This window comes from Gouania willdenowi, chromosome 19 (genome assembly GCF_900634775.1).
Source record: "Gouania willdenowi chromosome 19, fGouWil2.1, whole genome shotgun sequence".
Taxonomy (NCBI): Eukaryota; Metazoa; Chordata; class Actinopteri; order Blenniiformes; family Gobiesocidae; genus Gouania; species Gouania willdenowi.
Window position 1 is genome coordinate 10,681,222 of NC_041062.1, and position 21,882 is coordinate 10,703,103.

Consider the following 21,882-nt stretch of genomic DNA (forward strand, 5'->3'; position numbering starts at 1 on the left):
AGATCTCATTTACTTTGGATGGGCTTCTTGTTTTCCTCTTTGAGAAGTTCCTAGGTCAGACCCTGAAACAAATTGGGTCTTGAACACAATGTCCGCTCATTCATGTTGTTGTTAATAGATACAAAATACATTGCTGAAGTTTTCAAACATGACTAATAAACCCTACCCTCTGTCATAATTGTGTTTCTAATTTTAAAGCACTGTATATTTTAAATAATTTATTCAGCCCATGCAAAGATCCTTACATAGTAATGTACACACACCTGAGTTTACAAGTGAAGGATCCACTTATAGTATTGTGCAGAAATAAACAAAGGACAGGGGGAGATGCACTAAAAGTAGTGTTTTTCAACCTTGGAGATGCCTGAAATATCTGAAAAAGGAATAAATGTTTCTTTTTCTTTTTAAATTAAAACACACACTTAGCAAATTAATTATATACTTTCACTTAGTCAAATATAAATAGTTCAACTAAAATTCAGGGGAAAATATTTATATATATATATATACACCATCTGAGCTGACAAAACTTACTAATCCTGGATACGCTGTATTTATATTATAAGTATAACAAACATCATAATTCTTGATATTATTTCAATTCAATTCAAAACACCTTTAATGCCATGAGAAAACATGAGAACCATGTCCACAAGAAAAGATTTTCTCTCTCTCTCTCTCTCTCTCTCGCTCTCTCTCTCTCTCTCTCTCTCTCTCTCTCGCTCTCTCTCTGGTGCAGCGCGCGGAGGCGTCACTCGGTTGTTGGAGGATCCGAGCAGCAATCGATTGCTCCTGTCTGATCTCACTGATGTAAAGATGGATGCCTGCCCGAAGAGGTAAATAAACACAATTGGGGCTCCGGCGCGGCCCTGGCCGCTTTGTTCTCCGTCGGTGGGCTTTGTGTCGGCCGTGTGTGTCCGTCCTCCCGGCTCGGTGTCGGCGGAGAGGCGGACAGTAGCGGCTGCAGGCTCGGTATGGGGAAGCAGCCTCGCTGTAGTCACACCATTGATGTGTTTCATTTCAATCACTCACACGCACTCAGCCGATCATCTGCCTGGTATTGTCTGCACTGACCCTCAGTCCCTCAGCAGGATGGTCTTCTCCTGGCATTCCCAGTGTTCCCAGTCCCTCCATTCTGTTCCCTTTGTGCTTTGGACTCACACACTTTGATCACTTGCTCTCGTCCTCTGCTCTGTGTTATTCGCAGGTTATAAAGGTGGGGAAGTGAGTTCCCGGCAGTGTTAGACGTGCAGTTGTGAGTACATCCCTCCATTCCTCCTCATGATGATCTCCACAGTGACTGCTGGAGGTTTTCCTCACCGTGTCTGTGTGTTTGCAGCCCTGATTTGACCAATGCTTGCTGCTCTACAGCATGACCACAGCAGTGTCTGCTCATCTCGTAGTTCTGGCAAATGAAAATGGAGGAGGTTTCAATGTCCAGCCTGGACAACAGCAAGCTGGAGGTAGAGTGGTGTAGCAGCTCAGGATGATGATGATGATGATGATGATGGAGGTGGTGTGAGCAGAGCAGTAATCCCTGCATTCCTCTGCTCTCCTTACAAGGCCTTGGCTCAGGACATCCTGTCTGACCTGGTGGAGGACGCATGCCTGGGGCTGTGCTTTGAGGTGCACAGGGCGGTCAAGCAGGGCTATTTTTTCCTGGACGACACGGACCAAGAAAGCATGAGGGACTTTGGTGGGTGAACAGTCATATCGTGTCGGGTGCCCAATGTAAAAACTCGGTCACTGTTTCATAGCCGACATATTTTGAACATTTAGCTCACATTTAGCTTAAACATTAAAAATAAATCTAAATGTAAATGTTAAATCTAAATACCATCCATTCATTTTCAGACCCGCTTCGTCCTATTTCAGGGTGCAGTGCATCGTATGGCAGCACACTGACAGACAAGCAACCACTCACATTCAGTCTTACGGGCAATTGAGAGACGCCAATCAACCTAACTGTCATGTTTTGAAATTGTGTACCCACGCAGCACCGGGAGAACATGCAAACTCTACACAAAAAGGACCCAAGTGTCCACCCCAGGGCTTGAACACAGGACCTTCTTGATTGTGAGGCGGACATGCTAACCACTAAACCACTGTGCGTCTTTAAATCTAAATTAAATGTTAAATCTAAATGTTTAATCGGTCCCCAAGTGTAAATCTAAATGTTTAGAAATTAAACAGTGGGCTGGTCAGCACTTGTTGATCACGAGGCCCCGCCCACACTCCACCTGCCCTCCATGGTCTTCTGCATTCTCCGTGTCTTCTAGATTTAGATTTAACATTTACATTTAGATTTAGATTTAACATTTAGATTTAGTTTTAACATTTACATTTAGATTTAACATTTACATTTATTTTTCATGTGTACACATTTTTAACAATGATATAAAACATGTTATTTTACTTGAATTTACGTCTCAAATGAAAGAGAAATGAACAAAAGTGAAGAAAGTGAGAAAAATGTTCAAAAAAGTGACCCAGTGTTTACATTCTGCACCCCATACAGTCATGATTTTTTTTAATTCAGCAACACACTAAATCTTTTAAATCACGTGCGCCTCATTGTCTTGTGTTGAACGCTTAGAAATCGTGGACCAGCCAGGCTTGGATGTATTCGGTCAGGTTTACAACCAGTGGAAAAACAAAGAGTGTGTGTGTCCCAATTGCAGCCGCAGCATCGCGGCCTCACGCTTTGCTCCACACCTGGAGAAATGCCTGGGAATGGGACGCAACAGCAGCCGAATAGCAAACCGCAGGTACGAGGAAGAAGATTTCAAATGCACTTGATCCAACAAAAAACAACAACGCGTACGCAGGCAAACAAACCAAAAGCAAAGATGTTTAACCAACTGTTATTTCTTGGCTATGGATGTTCACAATTTTTTTTTTAGGTGAAATGTGTCATACAGTAATCTCTTACAGAATAGTCACCGGTAACAACAACACCAACAACAAGTCAGAGAGCGACCAAGAGGATAATGACGATGTCAATGATAACGACTGGTCTTATGGAGCAGAAAAAAAAGGTAATCTGCCAGCACTGATAACAATTTCACAAATAGTAATAATAATGATTTAAATGGTTTGTTTAACTTCAATGTCTCTTCTTTGACAGCCAAAAAACGGAAATCCGAAAAGGTAACGATTCCTCCTTTTAATGTCCAACATGTGTACTATTTGGTTGTTTTCGTTCATTCTAATAAAAGCATGTAAATAAACAGTTTTGATTTGTGAGTTTAAAGTAAAAAAATTAAAAAAAATCTTCTTTCAGAATCCAAACTCACCACGAAGATCCAAATCATTCAAGCATAAGAGCAGTAAGTAAATACTTCAACATGCTATGCTGACTAAAGCTGCAGGTCAGACATTGGCAAACATGGGCCAAAGTCAACGCACAAAAGCAATCCCAAAAAAACAACCAAATTACACAAAGTTACTCCTAAAAAAAATACGAAATCAGAGTTAAAAGCACAAAATATCAACAAACGTAATCAAAAATTGCTCCTAAAACACAAAATGAGTCAAAAGTACACAAAATTACTGGAGAAATATTCAAAATTGCCACAAAAATGCACAAGACTGCAAAAACACAAATTGGCAGCAAGGAAATACACAAAATGACACCAAAAACACACAAAAAGTATAGAAAAATATACAGAATGAGTTCAAAAACAGATTGGTCATTATTCTAATGTAGACACAAATGTTGATAATGTGTGCATTTTTGTGGCCGATATACCGATATTACAGTCTTGAGTATTGGCCGATGTCGATCTGATCCGATATCAGCACGACTCATACATACTTTTATTACTTATTTTGTGGAATGTTAGAAAAGGCTTGATCAAGTGATGTTATTCAGAGAACAATAGTCAGCAACAGTAGGGATGATAAAAACTGACCCATTTATTATTAACCAATTGATTACATACATTTAACCTTCAACATAATATCTACAGTATTCTACCATTGAATAAATATCATATAATATATATCGGAGATTTTAGATGCAGTCCGATAATATCTGATATTCGTTTTCTGGCTGATATCGGACCTATAATCGATATCAATATCGGATCGGGACACCCCTAAAATGAAACACAGACTATAATCATTGTGAAATACTTTTGTAAATCCAAGAATAAGGAGTTCATCCAAGACAAAAAGGGTTTAATTTACTTCAGATAATTGAACAAAAACATCAAATTAGGTCTTTTTTTTTTTGGTTTTTGCCTTTTAATTAAATTAAATTAATTTTTTTCATGATTTTACAGAAACTGTAATTTAACAAAATAAAAAAAATCTAATTTTAAATGGAAACATTCAGTACTAAAAGCTTTTTACACTTTACAATGACTGTATATCCTATAGCCCCTCAGCAATGCATTCAGGACATAACAAGTAACTGCAGTCCACGTTTTAGATTATTTTTAGACAATTTTACCGTTTTTATCCTCTATGTGTTGTTTTATGTATAACTAACCAAACAAAAGATGCAAAGTACAGAAATGTGCTTAAATCTGCATGTATCTATGACACTGATGTTTGGCTGTATACCATAGTTTGTGTTGCATAGCTTGGCCCACTTGCTTCATGTCGTCACCTCTGCACGCTGCGATTGACAAGGCACATGATCTGCATGTTGAAGCTATTTTAAGGACGTCTTTGGCCCCTTTTTGCACCCCTGGTTTGAGTCAAACTGCAGAGTAGGACGTGTAAATTACTGTATGTGACCGTTGCTCTACATGTGCTCCCCCAGGCATGATGGGTCCAAGGCGCCGTATGGACAACCAGGAGAGCCCACGTATGCTTATGAAAGACGAGGCGTTCTCCCAATGACACACTCAACACACACACACACACATACATCCTCCTGCAACTGTGTGTGAACAAAGTTACACACACACACACATACACAGACGCGCACACACAGGAAGACCAATAATAAGGCGTCACCTTTGGTTCTTTATGTTGTGAAATCTATGGACGTTGGTGTAAAAGGTGACATTGGAGGGATCTGCTGCTCTGCACAAGCAGTCCAGAACTCACACTCTATACTTGACAGATTTTTTTTATTTAGTTGTGTCATCACTCTTTGTTTTCCGTTGTAGTTTTCATTTCAGTTGATGATAATAACGATGAGGAGGACATTTATACGGGCTGAGCAGATTTAGCCGCGTTAAGACTGACGGTGTTTTCTTTTCCGAGAACGGATCCAACTTTAGTTGAACTCGCATTTCTACTCTGATTTAAGACCTTGAAAAATGATGATCAAAGACAATCGCGCCAATGGTTTGTCTTGCATTCTCGTGCTCACTGTCGGGCTTTAGTTCCCCGTACGAATCACAAAACAAGCAACTCATTCAACATGGTCTGGAGAGGGTTCAGGCTACGAACCTTGAACTGTGCAAACAGGCGTTTGCTGCAAAGAGCTGCAGGTTTCTGTTTGCCTCACTCTTATGGTGGATAGATGGGTTCGTTTTGTTTTCCCTAGCATTCAAATATGTCTTTGTATCATGTGTTTACATCGTAAAGGGTCACATGTCCTTGGTGTGATGTGATAGTGTAAATATTCTAATAGTTGAATTGCTGCTATCATGGCTCAGTTTGTTTCATCTGTCTAGTATAATAAATGATTTGTTACCTGTTGTGTGGCTGGTTTTCTGAGTTTAAACATTTGGTGGGAAAAAAAAAAAGATGCAGGTTATTTACCACAGGAATGGTTCGTCTTCTCTATTAATATTTAATCATTACAAACTGGTATCCAGGACCACTTTTACATGTAAATGATACATACAGTATATAAGGCACTGACAGCTCATTGATAGATATATCAGTCCCTTCAAGATTTTCATTTCAAAATTCCTTGATTTTGTGAAAAATGGAGCGTTCATTCCAATGTTTGAGATTAGAAATCACTGCCAATGTGCCATCATGTCATAAAAACAGGGGAAATATTGTGGATTTTCATTGAATTTGTGAATTTGGAGGGACTGAAACATCTACAACTGAATTATTTGGTCATTTACAATAAAAAAAAAAAAAAAAACAATTGCCAGGCATGTTTAATTTCACCCACGGGTCACATAGGATGCCCCAAAGGACCAGACTTGGTCCCCGGGCCTTGAGTTTGACACGTCGTGGCTTAGTGTGTGTGAATCTGAGTGAAGCTGCGTTACGTTTGTCTCAAAAATAAATGCACACGCCAGCCAATCCACAAACACACTTTACACAATCCATTAGCAGATTAACACATGATAATTCATGGTAAATACACACACTTACAAATGATTAAACGTGTAAACTGTGGATATATTTGTGGATCTGAAAAACGTGTGAAAATCTGAAAAACACACGTGAAAATTGTGGATCTATTTTCTGAATATTTTTGAGACATACCAGTCATGATAGAAATGGTGGGTAAATCTTGAAAAGCTCTACTGGCCAATAGGTGGTGCTGTTTGTTGCAAGAATGATTATCTATTGCTCGAATAAAGTTAAAAGCTGAATATCACAACAACACAATGTGATTAAAATAAATGATAATAATAAATACTTCTGCCATTGGGAGCCACGTAGGATGTGTGTACTAAGAATTTGCTTTTTAATATTGAAGAGGTTATTATTTAACTCTGCCCATATGAGCTTCATTAGGTGTAGCAGTTGGTCATTACATGGATAAATAAGGGCCAATAAAGAAACCCACACATGGTGTTAGATAGATAGATAGACAACTATCTATTGAAAATTAATACAAGATTGGTAATATGAACTAACAGTGGATACTTTTCTATTATCATTAAAACATCTGGTCCTTGGCTGAAATTGCTTTAATCCAAAAAATTATTTTCAATTAAAAAAAAAATAAAAAAAAAAAAAAAATCTTCACTTCAATCAGAAAACATATTTTCAATCAAAGAAAAAAGTGTTTGAATGTAAATACATTTTGACACCTAAAGAAATGCATTTGAACACTTTTTCTTTATTGAAAAGGTTTTTTGTTATGGTTATATGACATTTGTGTCTTCATTATTCAAGCTACAATATAATATATATATATATATATTGTATCAATGAAAAAAGTTAAATCAATAAATAAATAAAAATTTTCGATCAAAGAAAAAGTGTACCAGTGCAAATGGCTGTCAAATATTAATATTTCTCTCTCTTTTTTTTTATATATTAAAAATGCTTTATGATTGAAGCAATTTTTTCCTTTGATTGAATAATAAAGACACAAATGTACCTCTATATGTTTATATGGATTATGATGAAAATAAAAGCTCTGCTTGTGGAGTTTGCATGTTTTCCCTGCCTTTTTCATCAAGCACGCTTGATTTAAGTTTGAAGGCAGAAATTTGCCTTTTTTTGTAAGGTTTTGTACAGGTAGAAAAAAAACTATTACAGTTTGCTTTTGCTCTTTATGTTTATTAAGAAATAATAAAAAAGTGAACTGGGGGGGGGGGGGAACCCTAGATTAATTTTTAAAAAAAAAGTTAGAGGGCATAAAAGAGGGAAAATAGATATTAAAAAATGGATGTTAATTGAGAAGAAGAGAACAAATCCTGAACAAACATGATGATAAATAATCTGTGTTTTGAAGCTTGTATTTCCCAGGTTCTGTGAAGGCAGCATTGTGTGTCTCTGTGTGTGCGTGCGCGCGTGTGTGTTGGGGGCGTTATAGAACAGTCTCAGTTCCTCCTCACGCTGTGATGGTCCCTGTCCATGTCTCTCGGTGGGGTTGAGCTTCATACTGCGGGGGTTCAGTCGTGGGGACGGGGTTCAGTGGGGCCAGAGGGAGCTTCAGCCCACGGTCCTCAGACAGCTGCCAACCTCGGAACTCAGTCTGGTGGGATGGAGCTAAGCTTAGCCGCAGCTGTGTGTTGACAGAGCGGTCGCTGTCAGACGTGAACCCGCCTTAGTGAGGGAGATTCCCCGCTTCACCCGCTGCTGGGACTCCGTTTTTATGACAGTTTAGACAGGTTTGTGTGACTTTAAAACCACTTGTGGACTCAGAAGATGGCGTCGAGAGGAGGCTTCGTTGGTCTACCCATGAACCCCGCTGTGTCCCCGATGAGTGTGGGGCACAGTGCCGGAGTGAGGATGCCCGGGATGCCGCAGCCGTCTTCGGGTTACCCGCGGAGCATGAGCGGTGGTCCGTACCACCAGGTAAGACTGAATTTAGCCTCGGCTCTAACTGTGTCCGAAAAGTTTAGTCAAAAACAAAAAATACAGACGGGTTAAATAATTAAATTTAAGTGAGTGAAAGTCGTTAAAGTGAAAGTAGTAAGCCATTAAAACATGACAGGTGATTAAAATATGAGCACGCACGCACGCACCACTTCCGCCTTTGAAAACGAGTTTATTAAGACCACATAATACATTTAGTTTATGGTTACTTTGGTTAATTAAGGTTTAAACGTGTGCATTATATTGAATGGAGGTGTAGTGAACAACATAACGCGTAAAAACGTGTTTAGCTTTACTACAGTTTAAATGAGTCACGTGGTCGCCTCGAGCATGCTGACAGTTAGCTATAAAAACAAGAGTAAAGATCCATATCGTCATCTTTGTCATCCTCATTATCTGCTCACACACAGCCCCAGTGTGGTGTCAAATAAAACAAAAGAACTACAAAACCTAAATGGACTAATGATTTAAAAATAAATAAATACAATCTAGCAAGCATGGTAATAATGTATCCTTCTCAAATACATATAGTTTTTGTCTGACAAACAAAACAAAAACAATCCTATTTATTTATGTATTCTTGCATTTAGCATCAATATGACTTTTGGTGTTCTGTGCCCAGCATTTTATATGATTGTTATATGTATCAGGAATTTAAAGGAGAACCACTTCCTGTCTGACAATTTAATTTTAATGTAAAATCTGACACAACATGTTGTTATAAGTTAACGAAGCTGCGACTAAAGATTTTCTTTTGCTAGCGCTTCAAGAGGATGTTGTGATTATTAGCGCTATATAAATAAAGTTGAATTGAATTGTTTAGTGCAGGGGTTCTCAACTAGTCTTACCCTGGGACCCACATTTTTCCACGGCCATTAAATCGCGACCCACGTTTTTCAAAAATAGCTGTTGAAAACACACATTCTCTTTTTTAAAACATAAATCTATATATTTTCCAGTGCAACATACACTTCACAGCATGCCTGTCAAAAGAAAAAAGTTTCTTTCAAAATAAAAGACAAGTCCAACATGAGAGACTTTAAGTATTTGTTTATTTTTGACCTGCTGTTCGCGACCCACAGAATACAGGTCCGTGACCCACTTTTGGGTCCCGACCCACCAGTTGGGAATAACTGGTTTAGTGTGTATTTAATAACTGCTAATAATCACACTCGTTGTGTATTTTTAGGATAAGGGCTTTTCATTGTTTAAAATGTAGTTATCTCTTTATTTACAATAATTATAATAAGACATAATACAATACAGTTCAGTTTTTCCTAATTTTTTTCTTCTTCTTCTTTTTTTTTTTTTTTAAATAAAATGTCGTTTTTTATTCCAGCTAGTCAGTGGTAAAAACATTATCCATCAAACTCAAAACTAGAGAAAAAAGTGAATCTTACATCAGTTTCACCTCCTAAATTCTCCTTCTTTCGCTTCCTCTTTTTCCCCAGCGCCCAGGAATGCCACCCAGCAGAGTTGGGGGCCCCATGGGGTCAATGGGGGGTCAGCTCCCAGGACCCTCCTATGCTGGTAGTGGTAGCTCTCCAATGAGGCCAGGAATGGGACCAATGAGTATGGACGCCTCAAGGAAGCGATTTCTGCACTCACCACATCATCATCAGCAGCAGCAGCAGGAGGCACTGGGAGGCCTTCGGCGTAGGTAAGGAGACGACGACGATGATGATGATGATGATGATGATGATGCTATTAGTGTGACTTCACAGCCACTGAAGGCAAACAAACCATCCATTAATTTCCTATATTCACACCATGATTTTCTTGTTATCTTAAAGTGTTTTGTTTTTAACAGTTTAAAGTGACACAATTTATTTTCCATGTGCTACATCAGACAAAGTCTACTTTTGTGCGGCCCCCAAAACAAATCCCCAGAAATTTTGTCTCAAGAAGTTGGAATATGATGAATATAAAACCCAACATAATTAGATGATTAGTATGGATGGCTGAGGAGTCACCTGGAACACAATATACAAAGTACACATAATGACATGACATATATATATTTAATTAATACACAAAATATTTCCCAAAACACACAAATGGACAGCAAAATGCACAAAAACACACAAAAAACTTCCCTAAATCACTTATAAAACGCAAATGACAACAAAGACAGACGCAACAACCACATAAACAAACCAAATGACAATGAAAACATACAAAAAACCACAACACATTACTGAATAGTTCCAAAGACACACAAACTGTTAATAGAATTACACAAAATGACAAGAAAATACAGAATGTGACCCCACACATGCACAAATTGACAAAAGAAATGCAGAAAATGAAAAAAAAAAAAAAAAAAATGCAGAAAATTAATAAAATAACAAAAACATACACGATGACTCCAAAAAGACACAAAATGTCCTCGGATCAGGTACAATCACATTTTTGTGGCCCTTGCTGTGGTAGTGCTGCTCATCCCTGTGCTAGATTGTAACAGCTTGAAGAAATAAAGTATAAAAAAAGAACTTAAATGGAGAACATCCCACATACTTTTAAACTGTATCTTTTTTTTTTGCTTTTCTTGAACTCAGCAAACTGGCAGTCATTTTTTCTTTTCCTTTCCATCTTGTAACATTGTGACAGCCTGACTCCCCCATTGTTGCTCTTCAGTCACTTTACTGTTCTTTTTTTTCTTTGATAATGCTGCGGCGCTAAAAGATCACATCACGCAGACACGAGGACAGCTCGATCTCATGACTGGCACCAGCAGCTATTTTTAACTTCACTCTTTTTTTTAATGTGTAGCAGCTTAAGTTTGCTCAACTTTCAAACAACAGTGTTATTGTATGAGAAACTGTCATGAAACGTGCTTAATTGTCATTAAAGCGTCCGAGGATTGATTTTGGATGGTAATGAAGGAAAAAATGCATCACTTAACTTACAATTGTGCTGAAATCTTTCTATTTCAGCACAAAAAGAAGAAAAATTGCTGACAAAGTTCTTCCCCAGAGGGTAGGAAAGCTTTGAAAATTAGAGGAATATTTAAGATGCACATTTTAGGATCTGCTTATGATACGTTTATTTTAGATCCGAGACCTGGTGCCAGAGTCCCAGGCGTACATGGACCTGCTGGCTTTTGAGAGGAAGTTGGATCAGACCATTGCACGGAAGCGTATGGAGATCCAGGAGGCCATTAAGAAGCCTATCATGGTAAATGTTCATGATTTTGAACCGAAAAAAAACATCTCTATTTAATAGAAATGTAAATAATTTAACTGACTTTGTTTGAACTTTTCATTTCTAAGCATTTGTGCACCAGTAACGATTATTAAAGAGCAGCAATAATTCTGATTATTAAGTACTTTATAAATGGTTTGGTAGACAGCCTTATAATAATAATTAACAGTATACCATGACTGGAGAATGTTTGCTTTGGCTGGATTAAACATGTATTTTTCCTCATTTGCACAAATGTCATATGGTGGGGTTATCTACATCTGTAGCTACAGCTCCTCAAAGCAACAACCCCTGTGATGATAACCACTAAGTTAATTAATAAATTATTTAATATATAAAATTTTATTATGTATTAATTTAATAATAAGAATAATTTATATATTGTATATAATATGAAATTATATCGTAAAAAAATACATTATATAAAACAAAACAGTATTTAACAGAATACAGTTAATTTCTAGTTCCAATCATATTTAATTTAATTAAATTTTTTTAAACACTTTTATCCCTCTCACCACATGTATCAAGTATGCAAAATATCAAAAGATAACATATTTAATTTTTGTTTGATTTGTATAAGAATGACTCCATATTGTTAATTGCACTTTTTGTTAGAAGAAATATAAACCTTTTTTTGTGTTTATTTGATTCATATTCAAGAACACTCTGATAAGCATAGCTGTGTATTGTTAATATAGGCTACAAAGTTTCATTTTTTAACATTTTCTGTTGGTGTGTTTCAATGAAAATATGTATCTTGGCTCAAAAAAGGTTGAAAAACTCTGCTTTAGAGGAAGTAGGATTTGAACTCCAACAACCTGCTCTGATAATGTAGAAATTGTTATAACAGAAGACATTTACAGTTTAAAATGTTAAAGTTATTAAGATGTAAAATATGGAAAAAATCAAGGAGAGATTGTGATGAAGTTAAAGCCTGTTTTCAATATTTTTTAGTTTTTTGTCGTGATTAAAGTTCCTATATGTTGCAGCAAAAGCGTAAACTCAGGATCTACATTTCCAACACGTACACCCCGGGCAAACCAGAAGGCGAGGAGGCGGAGAAGGTTTCCTCCTGGGAGCTGAGGGTGGAGGGCAAACTCTTAGAGGAAGTAAGAAAATGGTTCTGGTTCTGGTTCTGGTTCTGGTTCTCAGTGTGTGTCTGCAGAGCGTCTCCATCTTTTTTTCATTTTTTAATGCTGGGAATGTTTGAGCTGCTCTGTGTCCTTGGCTCTGACCACGCTGCCAGATGTGTGTTTACTGCTTTCCACCCCACAACACACACACACACACACACACACACACACACACACACACACACACACACACTCATGTTCTCTTTTGAAACACAGGATTGAAACCACTGGCTGCTGCATACCGTAAGCTTACATGGCTCCCCTCCCATCAATTCCAGCTCCATTCACTGTCATCTGGGGCTACATGGAGGACCCCCCCCCCCTTTTTTTTTTTTTTTCTTTCTCTTCAGTTAATTTTCCTCCTCTGCCTCATTGGTTCAGGCATGCGTAGGAGTTGCTGCATGAAGTCACGAATGAGAGAAGTAGTGGAAGGGTCGTGTCGAGCAAACACACTCAGACGTGGGGGGGGCGGGGGGGCGGGGGGGGGGTGGGGGGCGGGGGGGGGGTTCATGGCAGCTTTTTCTCATCTCCAGTTTTCTGCTTCACCACCCCCAATGTGGTCACAGTGAAACAATGCAGCTGAAAACTACTCACAGGGCTGCATTTTCATGTTTTCAATGTTCTTCTGTTTCTCAGCCCGGCAAGCAGAAGAGGAAGTTCTCATCGTTCTTCAAAAGCCTGGTGATTGAGCTCGATAAGGAGCTCTACGGACCTGATAATCACTTAGTGGAGGTAAAAAAAAAAAAAAAAACAACAAAAGTGTAGATATGTAGTTATTAAATTCTCCTCCATGTCTTTTTAACAAATTCATGTTTGGAGAAAATGTGTAGCACAAAATGTGTAACATGATACAAATGCACAAACGCATACTTTCCTAGATTGACTCTCAATTGTAACATGGGGCCTAAAAGAGGGTAAAACAATAGTTTATTCCTGATTTATGATATAACCTCCTACGGTTTGGCTTGTAAACGGCAGAATGGTTCAAATATTGAGTCTTGCATGCATTCATTGTGCTTTTACTGCCACTTTTGAAGTATTATTTCTCTATTCCAATGGAAAGTCACATTAAGACTTTGATGAAATGCAGCTGTATGCATGGAATATGCACAAAAGCAGATGTTGATGGACTAGAAGTTCTGCTGTGAGTGTGTCATAGTTTCAAAATGAAAGAAATTAATCAGGGTAATCTATTGCAGACGTGTCATTATTCGTTTTTAGTTTAATTTTTAACCTTAAGAATGTCTTGTTCTTCTGTTTTAAATGTATAATCTAAGATTTTTATGTTTTCAGTGGCACAGAATGCCCACTACTCAGGAGACGGACGGTTTCCAGGTGAAAAGACCTGGTGATGTGAGTGTTAAATGCACCCTCCTGTTCATGCTCGACCATCAGGTACCTTCCACCTCATCACAAACCGTTCTACACATGGTTCCCTGACCTTACCTTGAAGTTCTGTTCTGTTCTTTTTTTTTTTTAATCTCTCCAGCCTCCCCAGTACAAGCTGGACTCTCGACTGGCTCGTCTCCTGGGTGTGCACACACAGACACGGGCCAGCATTATGCAAGCCCTCTGGCTGTACATCAAGAACAACAAGCTGCAGGACTGTCACGAGAAGGAGTTCATCAACTGTAACCGCTACTTCAAGCAGGTAGTGTGTCTGTAACACCCATAGTCAGCGATGGGCTCAATTATAATTGTAATCACACAGGTGATATTTAATCACAATTATGGCGTAATTGTGATTTTGAAACAATCTGTTGCTGTTGTAATTGGAATTGAGTTCAGATAATTGACTTTGTAATTGTAATTGCCATGAAAATTATTAAAGTTGTCAATTATAATTGAATTTGAAACTGGGAAGCCATGTTACAGATCATTATATATGTAGTTAACAATTATTAAAATATGTTACCAATATTTTAATTGATTAGGAAGCCAAACAATGTAACCAATAGATAGGAAAGAAATTAGATGATAAATATTTATTTTTAGTGTATTTTACAGCTGATTTAGGACCAGTTATCATTAGAGATGCTAACGCAAGAGGAAGGTTAACTTTTATTAGGTTATTTATTTCAGGCTCAGTAATTGTGATTCATTGAGAACATTGTAGTTGTAATTGGAAAAACTGCTGGTCACTGTAATTGTAATTTAACATGGATAATTGAAAAATGTAATTGACCCCAACCCTGCCCATAGTTTTAACATCACATCCATGTGTGTTTGTTTTCCCTGAAATGTGTTTCAGATCTTTGGATGTATGCGAATGAGATTTTCTGAGATCCCGATGAAGCTGGCCGGTCTGCTTCAGCATCCTGATCCTATCATCATCAATCACAGCATTAGGTGTGTAACAACGTATTCTATCATCCTCTGTGTGCTGCTCTGCTATCATCACACATTTTGCATTTGCATTTTTTTTTTGGTTTTTATGTGAGCTGTTCTTTTTTTTCCGGGCTTTGACTTTCAAACTTATAAACTAATACAGATGTTTTAGTCACAGTCACTCTCCTTCCTCATCACTCCAGCATCTGCCGTTCACTAATGTGTGTGTGTCCTCTAAGCAGTGTGGACCCCACAGATCAGAAGAAGACTGCGTGCTATGACATTGATGTGGAGGTGGACGACCCTCTGAAAGGTCAAATGAACAGCTTTCTGTCGTCTACGACCAATCAACAGGAAATCGCCGCGCTCGAGATGAAGGCGAGGCCTCGTTTTAGGGAACAGCAGCAGCAGCAGCAGAGAAAAAAAGGCTGTTTGTTGATCATTTGGTGTGTGTGTTTGTGTTTTTCAGATTCATGAAACCATCGAGTACATAAACCAGCTGAAGACGGAGAGAGACTTTATGCTGAGCTTCAGCAACAAGCCACAGGACTTCATTCAGGAGTGGCTGAAGTCTCAGAGTAGAGATCTTAAGGTAGCAGTCGACCCTGTGTCTGGCTTCCTAACTTTATCTATACAAAGTATTTACCCAACACACATTATGTCATGTTATGAATTGGAATCACATTTAAATCCAAAGTGTTTTTCATACATTGGGGGAAAATGATCTGAAAATATTGCTTAGTACGGTGTTTTTGATCTTGTTGGCTTGCCTGAAATGTCTATTTTTGTCTTAAACAACTATACCTTTACTTTCTCAAATATAAATCCAGTCTAGTCTAATTTAAGTCATTTATTTCCTGGCGTTATTGAAGTATTTCTGGTTCAAATAAAATGCAGAATAAAACGTTCTGAGCTGGCTCATCTTGTTATGGTACTTTGAGCACTAAATCCTGGCTACTCTGTGTTTGTAACTCAATATAAATAACATAATCAAAAACTAATTTTGTAGGGAAAAATATATATATCTAATAAAGTGGCACATTAATGCCCACGTAAAGCTGTCATTCTCAGTCGAAGCAGTATTTATTTGTCTATTTAGTACGTTATTTATGAAGCTTTTTCAGCTCTCATGTTGATTGAGGACTTTTTGGTGTCGCTAGCTGATGACGGATGTAACAGGAAACCCAGAGGAGGAGAGGAGGACTGAATTCTACCAGGAGCCCTGGGTCCCCGAGGCAGTGGGAAGATACATTTACTCAAAAGTAAGAACATGCAGAGAACACGGCACAGGTTTTATTTTATTTTTTACAGTTTCCCACACCCTCAATGACTCTGTCGACTTTTCTTTCTCTAAGCTGCAGCAAAGACGCCAAGAGCTGGAGCAGGTGTTGGGGATTCGCCTCACCTGAACACTGGAGAGACCAGTGACGTAGATTCAGTGAGACCTGGAATCAGCCTGGAAAGAAGTTAAACTAAGTTCTTAGTTTGAATGTTTGTTTTCAAAGCCATTTTCTCTCTGTTTGTGGGACCAAAGCCTCTTAGACATTACGCTTGCTTAAGTTTACATTGTCTAGCTTTTTCATTTTGCAGTTTGTTTCAGTAATGGTACACACATGTTTAAAAAACAAGTATTTACTGGTGATGTTGAACCTTTACTATGGTATTGTGAAAGGGTGCCTTTTAATTGTATTTTGTTAAGCCATAGCCGGGAGCCCATTGGTAAGTTTAGCATTCAATTCCTTCTTTTTGTGGATTTTTACTGGAAAACAAAAAAACTCTACTCTGGGAATTGAAATTGCATTATTGCATCCTCTTCCAGCAATTTTGTTAAGCAGCTTTTATTTTCTTGCTAAGTGTTTACATGATGTTTTCCTATTGTTTTAATAATGATTGAGAATTGGTTTTCTAACCTGAAAAGGATTCTGTGGGGAAGATGCAAACTTTCTTTGAAGCGTTTCATCCGAAAGTTATGGAAGCATCAGTGATGCTGCGTTAACGAAACAAAAGTGCCAAGCTGTTGAAATGTTCATTGAAATTCTGTTTTGTTTATTTTTCTGGAAACGTTGGTTCACAGATATGGCAGTGCCAAAAGGGGCTCTGAAAAACATTTCTGAACAAATGTTTAGTTTTGTGCTGCCTTTTTCTAACAATGTTTGCATATTGTATGTCAATCAAAAGCTTTTATCTTTTTACACTTTGGGTATTTTTTGTAATAAATATACTATACTCAAAATTATGTTGTTTAACTATTTAGTTTCCACCCATTTTTAGTTTTCCCTTGTCTTTTTTTTGGGTACTTTTTGTTCTTTTCATACCTCAGCTCTGGAATCCCACCATGGTAGTGCATGTCGGGGCTGGATACAGCACTCTGGCGCTCGTGAGAACAGGCTTTTCAGCAGGTATATCTGGTCTAACACTGCACAGTTCAGACATGTAGGCCACACCCCAAACTATGACAGGTCAGCACCTCACGCTCACAGAGCTGTGCTTCAGCTTGTCCTGATTTACTACGACTCAGCCTAAAGACGCCTCCAGGTGTAGACCCTAAAATAATTACATTTAATTAAAGAAAACGTTGCTTAGTGGAGAAAGAACAAAGTCCTGTTACTTGCTGAACCATCAGAATCCGAAAGGTTTTATTTGACAAGTACAGTTTAAAAACTGTACAAGGATGTTTAACTTGGTGCTTGGTTCGAAGAACAAAAAAAACAAATAGAAACAATAATATCAATAAATATAAAGGATCACTAATGAAAAATACCTTTATATATTGATTAGATTTTATTTTTTAAAAAAAGAAATGAAACCATTTAATTAAAACATTGACTATCGGTGACAGCAGCAATCCTGAAATAAGACCATTTATTGGTTAAAATATTAGTAATGAGGAAAACTTTGGAAAAAAGACAATAACAAATAAACTAATTGCGTGGTTTTGGTGAAGCTGGATAATGAGCGTCTGGACAACAATGTGGTGTTTGAAATCAAAATAATATTATTTAACAGTATGTTTTGCGTAAATAAAGAGAATCGACGTGGTGTGATCGGTGCCAGTATATTGATCTGCAGGGGGCGGTGTCGCATTCTTGGAAGTAGCGGCCGGAAACAGCGGGCTCTCAGACCGGAAACAGTCGTTTCAAGATGGAGGTGGACGGACTCGACCATGTAAGTGTGTTTTTCTGTTCATTTGCGGTTTTTCCTGTCCTTCTCTTGAAAATGACGTTGTTAGCCCCAAACTATGGCATTTTATTAAACTTAATAAAATGCTGTGAAGGCAGTTTAGTTATTGTCTTAATGTCCGGGTGAATTCGTTAACAATGAGTGTGTCAGCCGGTTTGCTGTCTCATTGTAGCTGAATGAGCTAACATGCTAACAGTCGGAGACACTGAGCCGCTATTCTTGTAACTGTTTGACATATATCCATTTAGTCTCTAAATGTCATTTTTCAACAGGAACTCGGTAATACTCACAGAGGCTTTTTATTGTGTCGTTAACATAGCAGTTTGATCTTTAGCCATCATCTATAGACAATAAACCGAAGATCTGTTGGACTTTATTCTTGGTCGGAGATGCAGTTGTTCCTACTGAGTTAGCTTTGGGATCTACAATCAATTTTACAATTTGATATAATACAATGATCATTGTGGATGTAGGTTTGGTTGACAAAACTAAAAATGATAAATCCATGACATTAAACAGCCTCTGTGCCGTATTTGTTCTGTCTACTATCATAGGGTTGATTCTCGTGTAAAAACAATAAAAAAAAATAAAATCACATTTTAATTAACGGCACTAGAACTAAATTTTAGATTCTGCCCTCTCACAGTCTTTGGATATCATGTGATTTTAAACTTGTGTTAATAGCTGTGGTCCCCTTTTTGTACAGCGTGAATGTAGATATTGTTCATGTAAATCCAATAAACGAATCCAAAACGATTTAGGTATAATTTTACCTGTTTTAGGTAAGATATTGGTCCCTGTTTCAGGTTTTAATTCTGAGATAGACTAGTCATAAATGTAACTAATTAGAAAATGTGGTGTGGATCGTTGACATAAGTTTTGATTTTGTTGAATTTGATTCTTGTCTCTACAGCAGATGGAGATGGGGGACTCTAAAGGAGGCTCAGGACTGCGGCAGTACTACTTGTCTAAGATAGAGGAGTTACAGGTGAGACGTCTACTTACTTACTTCACACTTGCACGACCGCTGTCAGCACTAAACACTTTGTTTTCCAAAAAAGTTGACTGTGAACGACAAGAGCCAGAATCTCCGACGTCTGCAGGCTCAGAGAAATGAGCTCAATGCCAAAGGTATACGGTCCTCATCAATATGTTAAGATCATGGAAAAATTGTAGTTTTTTTGTTGTACTGAGAAGTTCCTCTGCGTCTCTCAGTGCGTCTCCTTCGTGAGGAGCTGCAGTTATTACAGGAGCAGGGATCTTATGTGGGAGAAGTGGTCAGGGTTATGGATAAAAAGAAAGTGCTGGTCAAAGTATGTGGTTTACTTACTTTTATTTGATTTTGATACAGACTGCCATGGCATATTTATTTTACTTTGGGTTTTTTCAGGTACATCCAGAAGGGAAATTTGTCGTAGATGTGGACAAAAACATTGACATAAATGACGTGAGTATTAAATCTGTCAAGAGTCGGGTTAAATAAAGTTCTGTCATTATTTTTGCCAATAACTCATTAAGCTTTCAATGCAAAAATGACACAATTCTACTCCATTTCTTAGCACAGTCACATAGTTGAGAACTCATGTTTGTGTCACTTGTGCATAAAGGTGACTCCAAACTGCCGCGTGGCGCTACGTAATGACAGCTACACCCTGCACAAGATCCTCCCCAACAAAGTGGATCCACTGGTGTCCCTCATGATGGTGGAGAAGGTTCCAGACTCCACCTATGAAATGATCGGTGGTCTGGATAAGCAGATCAAGGAGATCAAAGAAGTGATCGAGCTGCCTGTCAAACACCCTGAGCTGTTTGAGGCTTTAGGCATCGCTCAGCCAAAGGTTTGTGGTTTACACATTCTGTATATGAAACAAACTGTACCACGTTGCTTTAGAGCACTGGTTCTCAACCCGCAACCCCCAAAATAAAGCTTCCAGAGACTGGTGACTAGTTTCAACTGGCAAATAAAAGTGACAGTGAACATATGTTACATTAGGTGAAAAAGTAATGGAAAGGGTTTAAAAGTGCTTAAAATGTCTTAGTTATTGAAATGTGATGTGTGGCAGAAATGGGAGTAATGTCACAAAATTGCATTAAAAGGAAAAATGTGTGGGTGAGTTATTAAAATATGGCAAGTTTGGTGTAGTTGCAGAAAAAAGGTAAAAATGGGCTAAAATTTTTCAAAAAATATTCTTAGTTTTTTGAAGGTATCTGGAGACCCCAAGGTCGAGAACCCCTGCTTTAGAGTTCTCATTCTAATTGATAAATAGTATGATTTCTGTGGTTCTCATGTTTGTGTGTACAGGGTGTGCTGCTGTACGGGCCTCCAGGTACAGGAAAGACTCTGCTGGCTAGAGCTGTAGCTCACCACACGGACTGCACCTTCATCAGGGTGTCTGGCTCTGAGCTGGTTCAGAAGTTTATTGGAGAAGGTGAGCTCTACCATTTTGTTGACTTTCTAAACTCAAAATCAGTTCCCACAGCTGCACTGTTGTTTCTAAATAATACACCTGTGTTTGGCCCACTCAGGAGCCCGAATGGTGCGTGAGTTGTTTGTCATGGCGAGAGAGCATGCGCCCTCCATCATCTTCATGGATGAAATCGACTCCATTGGCTCATCCCGTCTTGAGGGGGGCTCTGGGGGGGACAGCGAGGTTCAGAGGACCATGCTGGAGCTGCTGAATCAGCTGGACGGCTTTGAAGCCACCAAAAACATTAAGGTATTAGAGACACATCAAACTCTTCTACTAATTTAATAATGACATTATAGATGGACATTGATTTTATCTTTACCAATTCAACAAGTAGTTCACATTATTTTGTCAACTAAATGGGTTTATTTTAAAATGTCTTTTTTTAAAACCAGCATTCAAATTGATCGATTTGTATATTAAAAAAAATAAAGATTTTGATGAAGTTAGAATGGTTAAACAGCTTATAGTAATCTCTTTAGTTTCTGAGTGTGTTGCCTTTGTCTGTAGGTTATTATGGCCACAAACCGTATTGATATCTTGGACTCGGCCCTGCTTCGTCCAGGCAGGATTGACAGAAAGATTGAGTTCCCGCCTCCCAATGAAGAGGTGGGTGAAACATTATGAAGGGTGACAGTGCACGTGGAGTTTGGTGGTGTCTGAGCACATGTTGTACCCACAGGCTCGTCTGGACATCCTAAAGATTCACTCCAGGAAAATGAACCTGACGCGCGGCATTAACCTGAGGAAGATAGCAGAGCTGATGCCTGGAGCCTCCGGTGCTGAAGTCAAGGTAAGAAGCGGCAGCTAATCATGGACGTGGTGTGAAACACAAACCAGTGTCATGAAATGATCCTAATGTGTGTGTATCAGGGTGTTTGCACAGAGGCTGGGATGTATGCTCTCAGAGAAAGAAGAGTTCACGTCACCCAGGAGGACTTTGAGATGGCAGTGGCAAAGGTTAGCATATCAGCTTCTCCCCATGCTTATGTAGGTGAAAATGATTAATCAGTGACTATTAACCAGCTGTGTTCTTTGTCCTCCTCAGGTGATGCAGAAAGACAGTGAGAAGAACATGTCTATTAAGAAGTTGTGGAAGTAAAAGGCCTTTGAGTTTTCTGTATGCACCCACTTTATGTATATTTTCCTTTTGTTTATGATTTGTTATTGTTACACAACCCGTGGTCCTGAATAAATTAGTTTCCTCAAATACTGAATGACACACCCTTGGTTTTTTTTCCTCAACCAAATACTTTTAATTTAATTATATTATGCACTTATAGCAGGAAATCATTATAAAGATACTAGAAAAAAATTTGTTAACATTGTTGGTCCAAACTGGCTCATTTAATTTCTTGCATCAT

At 38.3% G+C, this 21,882-nt stretch overlaps 3 protein-coding genes across 4 annotated transcripts; all 3 read left to right on the forward strand.

Annotated features, from left to right (window-relative positions):
* Positions 1 to 723: 723 nt before the first annotated feature.
* atxn7l3b (ataxin 7 like 3b) lies at positions 724 to 5,660 on the forward strand. 2 transcript variants are annotated; one of them, XM_028476512.1, is made up of 9 exons: positions 724 to 836; positions 1,208 to 1,255; positions 1,340 to 1,463; positions 1,564 to 1,696; positions 2,597 to 2,768; positions 2,935 to 3,038; positions 3,128 to 3,150; positions 3,284 to 3,329; positions 4,772 to 5,660. In XM_028476512.1, exons 3-9 carry the CDS (start codon positions 1,413 to 1,415, stop codon positions 4,849 to 4,851), a joined length of 609 nt encoding a protein of 202 aa, XP_028332313.1. In that variant the 5' UTR covers positions 724 to 836; positions 1,208 to 1,255; positions 1,340 to 1,412; the 3' UTR covers positions 4,852 to 5,660. The 2 variants fall into 2 exon arrangements, with proteins under 2 accessions (XP_028332313.1, XP_028332314.1); XM_028476513.1 differs by having other exon boundaries at positions 836 to 972.
* A 2,371-nt stretch (positions 5,661 to 8,031) lies between these two features.
* On the forward strand, positions 8,032 to 17,103 carry smarcd2 (SWI/SNF related BAF chromatin remodeling complex subunit D2). Its single transcript, XM_028476997.1, has 13 exons — positions 8,032 to 8,181; positions 9,654 to 9,862; positions 11,139 to 11,181; positions 11,257 to 11,379; positions 12,399 to 12,518; positions 13,179 to 13,274; positions 13,836 to 13,937; positions 14,032 to 14,193; positions 14,794 to 14,891; positions 15,113 to 15,248; positions 15,340 to 15,462; positions 16,031 to 16,132; positions 16,226 to 17,103. Exons 1-13 carry the CDS (start codon positions 8,032 to 8,034, stop codon positions 16,277 to 16,279), a joined length of 1,518 nt encoding a protein of 505 aa, XP_028332798.1. The 3' UTR covers positions 16,280 to 17,103.
* Positions 17,104 to 17,917: 814 nt separating this feature from the next.
* On the forward strand, positions 17,918 to 21,735 carry psmc5 (proteasome 26S subunit, ATPase 5). The gene is made up of 12 exons (XM_028475799.1): positions 17,918 to 18,035; positions 18,964 to 19,038; positions 19,112 to 19,181; positions 19,266 to 19,363; positions 19,441 to 19,497; positions 19,658 to 19,888; positions 20,353 to 20,479; positions 20,577 to 20,767; positions 21,029 to 21,127; positions 21,201 to 21,311; positions 21,392 to 21,478; positions 21,567 to 21,735. Exons 1-12 carry the CDS (start codon positions 18,012 to 18,014, stop codon positions 21,618 to 21,620), a joined length of 1,224 nt encoding a protein of 407 aa, XP_028331600.1. The 5' UTR covers positions 17,918 to 18,011; the 3' UTR covers positions 21,621 to 21,735.
* The last annotated feature ends 147 nt before the right edge of the window (positions 21,736 to 21,882 follow it).

Bases quoted from the DNA above. Each gene is read 5' to 3' on its own strand.
- psmc5 (XM_028475799.1), top strand. From the start codon at position 18,012: ATGGAGGTGGACGGACTCGACCAT. The intron at 19,364-19,440 runs GTATGTGGTTTA...GGGTTTTTTCAG, and splicing joins AAAAGAAAGTGCTGGTCAAA to GTACATCCAGAAGGGAAATT. The intron at 20,768-21,028 runs GTATTAGAGACA...CTTTGTCTGTAG, and splicing joins AAGCCACCAAAAACATTAAG to GTTATTATGGCCACAAACCG.
- atxn7l3b (XM_028476512.1), top strand. From the start codon at position 1,413: ATGAAAATGGAGGAGGTTTCAATGTCCAGCCTGGACAACAGCAAGCTG. The intron at 1,464-1,563 runs GTAGAGTGGTGT...TCTCCTTACAAG, and splicing joins TGGACAACAGCAAGCTGGAG to GCCTTGGCTCAGGACATCCT. The intron at 3,330-4,771 runs GTAAGTAAATAC...GTGCTCCCCCAG, and splicing joins ATCATTCAAGCATAAGAGCA to GCATGATGGGTCCAAGGCGC.
- smarcd2 (XM_028476997.1), top strand. From the start codon at position 8,032: ATGGCGTCGAGAGGAGGCTTCGTTGGTCTACCCATGAACCCCGCTGTG. The intron at 15,463-16,030 runs GTAGCAGTCGAC...TGGTGTCGCTAG, and splicing joins CTCAGAGTAGAGATCTTAAG to CTGATGACGGATGTAACAGG. The intron at 16,133-16,225 runs GTAAGAACATGC...TCTTTCTCTAAG, and splicing joins GAAGATACATTTACTCAAAA to CTGCAGCAAAGACGCCAAGA.